Below are 6,325 nucleotides of genomic sequence, written 5' to 3' on the forward strand. Positions count from 1 at the left end.
GCCAAAGACCAATATGAGCTATAGACATAAGGCCACTAATAGGCTTACAACTACAGAATTTGTTATATGCTTCCTGTTGGATTTGGTTGCTCTAGTTTTTTAGTTTTTTGACCCAGGAATAATATGTTTATGTTGCTGCCTTGAGTTTGTTCAAGGCATTTTTGGTCGTTCCCAATGTTTGTATAGCTTGGACGTTTGGGTGTATAAGGGTTGAGACACCGCTGGAGTGTCCCCTTAATTCATTTATTCATTGCTGATAAAAAAAGATTAGTTTTAATATTTTTTTCCCACATTTACTTAAACGATCTATTCTTCCCATAAAAGATATTTTTGTGACAATTCAGCTGTTGTCACATAAAATGTCACTAATTATTTTTCAACAATTTATGACTATTTCTATTAATGATAAGTTACCATCACAAACTTCCATTATTAATAAACTTCACATCTTTTATATATAATTTGGTACTGCCACTCAATTAGTGTGGATTGATCACCGTCACAAAATGTTTTTTACTTATTAACCTAAAAAAGACGATATTGTCAAAATAGTATATATATATATATATATATTATAAATATAAGATGGACTTTGTTCTTACAAGGTCGAGATTCTAACAGAGTGACTCCTTCAGTTTTTGTCTTTCTGTTTTCTCGGCCTTCAAGTGTGGTTGTCTCTTGTTGGTTCTTCCTTTCTCCAAGCCAAATGGGAATACTTGTGAAAACACTTTGACGATCAAGTTACTCCGAGTACAATATGCAGGTGAGTTGAGAGTGAAAAATTACCTTTGGTTCGGGGGTCCCCTCTAATATTTATACTTTTTGGGTGTGCTTCGACTTTTGTGGGCTTGCATGTGGGTCCAACTAAGGATCCAACTGTGACTTAGTCATGGTTTATCATTAATTATGGTTTAATTACAGTTAATTATAAGTTTATGGGTTGTGTTCGGATTAGAAGAATGATTCGACCTTCTCAACTATTCGGGTCATGTCGTCTTCTCGACAATCCGATAGTAACTTGAGTATACAACATAATAGAAAGATAAGATTCAAAGATTAGTTGGATTGTAACGTCCTTAAAATATTCTACATTTATTTATTAATTTTATTAATAAAAATAAAAAATAAAATAAACTTGAAGTTCAGAACTTTGATTTGGGAACGAAGTGCAGAGGTTGGATTTGGGATTGATTTGGGAACGAGGTTTAAAGGTGTTCTTATTTGGGTAATGTTTTTTTATTTAAATGCTTTGGATTTTCAATTCAATACACACCGTGCACTTTCCATATTTGAAACCAAGGCATTTTAAAATTTTCGAAAAAAAAGGGCTCTGGTGGAATTTTTTTAATTTTACCCATCTCTTAAATTATATTACCTATGTTTTATCTTTTCCCACATTTTTTTAATTTTACCCACTTAAATTATATTAACCTTGTCTTATCTTTTCCCACCAACTTTTATTGGTGGTAACTACATTAAATCATTACTTTTTCAGGCCTACTTCAGTTTATCTAAAATAATACGGACAAAGTAGTGGATAAATTAAATTTACATACGAAAAAAAAAGTTAAAGTTGGTGGGTAATTATTATCTACATTTAATCAAGTTTTTTTTCTTGTAGTTTGAAGATAGCTTGAAGCCAAATATTTGAATCTGAAAAAAATTTGGTTAAATATAGTTCTGAATAATCCAACTAACAAAAGTTAAAACGAATTGTAAGTAAAAAATAGTCATAATTATTTTGTTCCTCTCATTATTTTTCCCCGTTGAACTCGACCTACTTCTAGTTCATTCAAGTTCCATTAAATTGATTTTAGTAGTGAAGGATATTTATTATTATATACATAATACATACTCTATTACTATACCCTAATGGTTGATTTTTTAATACGTTTACTTTCTTGGAAGCCCTGAATCTTGCTCAACAAAGAGTTTTTCTTTATTCATATTAACAGATCCAATATATGTATATATAGGGACTGGCCACTGCCACTAGATCGTACCAATTTCTACTGAACTTTGATTTGCACAAACAATTAGCCTATAAGGAAACTTCACACTTCACTTAGCCACATGGCTCCAAGTTTCAACTCCTCAAACTCATTGTATGATTTTGTGGTGAGAGATGGCAATGGTGTGAAAGGTTTGGTAGACTCAGGTGTGTCAGAGGTGCCAGAGAGGTACATACAACCTCCAAGGGAACGAATCAGGAAGCATGATTCAGGGGTATGTGATGATCCACCCATTGACTTGTCAAAGCTGAATGGAGCTGAGCATGAGAAAGTGGTGGATGAGATTGCTAGAGCAGCTGAGACTCTTGGCTTCTTTCAGGTGGTGAATCATGGTGTGCCTTTGGAGTTGTTGGAATCACTTAAAGATGCAGCACACACATTCTTCAGTTTGCCACCAGAAAAGAAAGCTGTTTACTGCAGTGGGGTGAGCCCAAGCCCTAGGGTCAAATATGGGACTAGCTTTGTGCCAGAGAAAGAGAAGGCCTTGGAATGGAAAGACTATATCAGCATGACATTTAGCAGTGAAGAAGAAGCTCTTCAATATTGGCCTAATCAGTGCAAGTATGATCTTCCTTCTACTCTTTTTTTTCTTCGTATTGGCCTCAGCCATATTCCATTCTACTAATTTATATTTATACTTTGTAATATCATGAGAAATATTTTACATAATCATATCATTAATGAAGTTTTTTAATGAATCTTTAAAATAACTTGAATGATTAACTTTAGTAAGATATTTCATTTTAACTACTGTTTTTATTTACAAAATTTGACCTAGAGTGAAATTTTCTTATAATAATATTTTTCCATTTTAAATTTTCATCTAAACACTTTATCTAGGGATGAAAGTCTAATTAATTCAAATAGAGACAACAAATTTATGGTAAACTATAAGAAATTGATTAAAAAGTGCATAAATAATATGAAGGGTTTAAATTAATTTTGTTTGTGTATTGTTAGGGAAGTTGCACTTGAGTATTTGAAGTTATCAACTAAGATGGTTAGAGACATTGTGGAAGCCTTGATTGGTAAGCTTGGGGTTACACTGAAAGATTCAGAAATGGAGAGCCTTCTGGGAATGAAGATGGTTAACATGAACTACTATCCAGCATGCCCTAATCCAGATCTGACAGTGGGAGTTGGGCGTCACTCTGACATGGGAGCTATCACAGTGCTGCTCCAAGATGGCATTGGAGGCTTGTATGTCAAAGTGGACCAACAAAATGATGCTGACAAAGAAGAGTGGTTGGAAATTCCACCAATCCCTGGAGCTCTTGTTATTAATATTGGTGATACTTTACAGGTTTGTTATCCTAAATTCTAAACACTACTAAAAGTAATAAGGGGTTAAAGTCGGAGACACTTCTTAACTGGTGTGTCCTTATGCGCATCTTCAAGTATTTAAGTATTCCACATTAGTACATGTATTGGTAAAATATTTAGACATTAATACTAATATCGATAAAATATTTAATTATTTATTGAATTTTTAACAATTTTAATACAGTTTCAACATAAGATTAAAAAAACACCAACAATAACTTTTTAAAAACTCAAAATTTATTGTATAAATTTCTATTATGATTATAGAAATAAAAAATAAATCTTATATAGTCAAAAATATTTAGAAATATTTTTATTTAATCTACTACCATACCTTTGTATAATATGAAATTTGTTAAAATTTATAATTTTTCTTTAAATGAATTTCAACTCAAATATAATTTTTTAATGATAATCCCATCATATAATTCATAATGATGTAGTATTTAAATTTATATCCTCTTCTCTTTTGAAGATTAAATTTTAAAAATAATCAAAATCCATTTTAATACTAGAAGATAATTCTTTCTAGCAGCATAGAGTAAAAAATAGACAGAAATTGAGTATTTAAATGATGTTATGAAAAAAAAGTGTTAGTAGCATATTTTAGCTTACAAAACGAACAAAACCTAAAGGTTGACTATAAAATTTACAACTCACACCTCCTAATCTAGCTCCCTAACTCCAAAATTGATCATAAAACCCTTCTGATATATTAAAACTGCACCAAGTTTGCAACTTTAGTTTTGGACCATGCTCAAAAGCCTACACCAAATAAGTAAAAATCCAGCAATATGAGTTCTTTTGACAAAAGTATTCAAGTAATTGAATGCCCTCTACTGCTGGACCTATTCCACCTTGCAGGAGTTGCAAGTGTTGTAGCTCATAGTTTTTATAAAGCAACTTCTGATTAGTATATACAGATGAACTAAATTTTGCAGTACTAATTTATTAGAAATTATTATTTACATTAACTATTCCCATTTGGTAATTTTCTTTAACCATGTCATTCACTAATCGTTAGAAAATTTGACTAGTCACTGTCTCGCATCCCAATAATACCATATTGGAACTTGAAACTTTAAGAGTTCAGTATAACTCGGAAAGAACAACTTGTTGGTATTCAACATAGTTTATGATTGCATAATTAGAAAAGTTTTACATGTTCAGTGTATATATATAGTATTTTGTGTTTGTGATACCGTGCTTTGTTTGTGTTAATTAATGTAAGATACTGAGCAATGGGAAGTATAAGAGTGCTGAACACCGAGTGAGGACAACTAGCAGCGAATCCAGGGTATCAGTTCCAGTGTTTACAATGCCAAAAGCTACAGAAAGGATAGGTCCATTGGCAGAGGTGGTGGAGAAAGATGGGTTGGCCCGTTACAGACAAGTTGTGCTCCAGGACTACATGAACAATTTCTTTGGGAATGCTCATGCTGGAAAAAAGTCTCTTGATTTTGCAAGGATCAACTAGTATCAATAATCACAACTTTGTATTTCCTTTTTCATTTCAACGTTTCAGGAATAAAACCTTCACTTTTCACTCTTAATAAAGGTTATATGTCCCTATAAGGATAAAGATGGCTTGAAAGCACCCTAAATGATTCATAAGCTTTCTATAAACACCCTCAAAGAAAGAAGATTTATGACAGGAGATGAAATAATGTATGTGATGAGTGAGCGAAATGTGTGATTTTGAGAACAGAATATAAGTGAAAAAAATGAAATCAAATAATCTGTAAGCATTGTTTTGATGCTTTTCTCTTTCTGCAAAACTCTAAATTGAAAAGGCTGATCTCCATTCGTAATGAATCAGGTTATTTCTATTAACCCTAAACGCTGATAAAAAAAAAGAAGTAAACTCATAATATCAATTACATTAAAAACTAACACCACATCGAATGAAAACCGGTGAAACTTATGTGATCCATTTAAATAAACTACAAAACTAGTTTTATATATATAAAAAAAAAAACAATTCTAAGAATAAACAATCAAGAAAATTGGTTAAAAATCAATTTATTGAGGTGTATGCAAAATAAGTTTCTAGAGTCATATATAATTGGAACTCTTTATATGAATTGATTGTGATTTACAAGTGTGGTTAATTAAAGAGATAAACTATAATGTGGTTTTTTACATTATCAGAGGAAGATGAATAAATTGAAAAAATATGTAAATTTATGAATTTTAAAATCTTTCATATTTATAAATATTAATAATATGTATTAAAAATAATAATATTTTAAAAAATTAATAATATTTAATAATATTAATAATATTTAATAATATTAATAATATTTACTAATATTAATAATATTTACTAATATTAATAATATTTAATAAAATATTAATAATATTTAAAATTATTAATAATATTTAATAATACTAAAAATATTTAATAATATTAATAATAATGATATTAAATATATGAATAATGTTATTAATTTTTATTTTATTAATTATATCAATATTGATAATCATACGCATAAGTATAATAATAATCATAACATGACAACAAAACTTTACTGATGTGATGATTAAAGTTTCTATGGACATTTCTCAAGGGACTTGGCTTTGAGTCCCACCGGTGGGTATTACTTAAGCAATTGGTGGGTAATTGACGCCCAAAATTGGTACTTAAAACATTGATATCTAATTAGATATCAATTTAGAAACTATTTATGAATAATAGAAATTAATTTAGAAACCAATAATTTTAGACGCACCAAATAAATCTATATCAAGGCAGATGCTTACAAAGCACGATGAAAGCTTATTAATACATCTATCATATCCTAGAGTGTTTATACTTAACTTTTAAATTCTTAGAACCTTTCTATCACTGGGTAAATGTGTATGAACCCTATTTGATGAAATTAATTCATATAAAACAAAGTTTTCAAATAAGATAAATTGATTAAATAATTCTGGAAAGTTTTCGATTTGAAAAACGTAACACATAGCATAATGAAAATATAAAATAT

At 29.9% G+C, this 6,325-nt stretch overlaps 1 protein-coding gene across 1 annotated transcript; it reads left to right on the forward strand.

Moving 5' to 3' along the window:
* Positions 1-1,991: 1,991 nt before the first annotated feature.
* Positions 1,992-4,892, forward strand: LOC137835086 (scopoletin 8-hydroxylase-like). Its single transcript, XM_068643431.1, has 3 exons — positions 1,992-2,573; positions 2,973-3,315; positions 4,567-4,892. The coding sequence occupies exons 1-3, from the start codon at positions 2,074-2,076 to the stop codon at positions 4,810-4,812; spliced, it is 1,089 nt and encodes a 362-aa protein (XP_068499532.1). The 5' UTR covers positions 1,992-2,073; the 3' UTR covers positions 4,813-4,892.
* Positions 4,893-6,325: the final 1,433 nt, after the last annotated feature.

This window comes from Phaseolus vulgaris, chromosome 5, assembly GCF_000499845.2.
Source record: "Phaseolus vulgaris cultivar G19833 chromosome 5, P. vulgaris v2.0, whole genome shotgun sequence".
In the NCBI taxonomy this organism is placed as follows: Eukaryota; Viridiplantae; Streptophyta; class Magnoliopsida; order Fabales; family Fabaceae; genus Phaseolus; species Phaseolus vulgaris.

What these genes read in the sequence shown, in the direction of transcription:
- LOC137835086 (XM_068643431.1), top strand. Translation starts at nt 2,074, where the DNA reads ATGGCTCCAAGTTTCAACTCCTCAAACTCATTGTATGATTTTGTGGTG. An exon ending in TATTGGCCTAATCAGTGCAA is followed by an intron (nt 2,574 to 2,972) that starts GTATGATCTTCC and finishes GTGTATTGTTAG; the next exon opens with GGAAGTTGCACTTGAGTATT. An exon ending in ATATTGGTGATACTTTACAG is followed by an intron (nt 3,316 to 4,566) that starts GTTTGTTATCCT and finishes AATTAATGTAAG; the next exon opens with ATACTGAGCAATGGGAAGTA.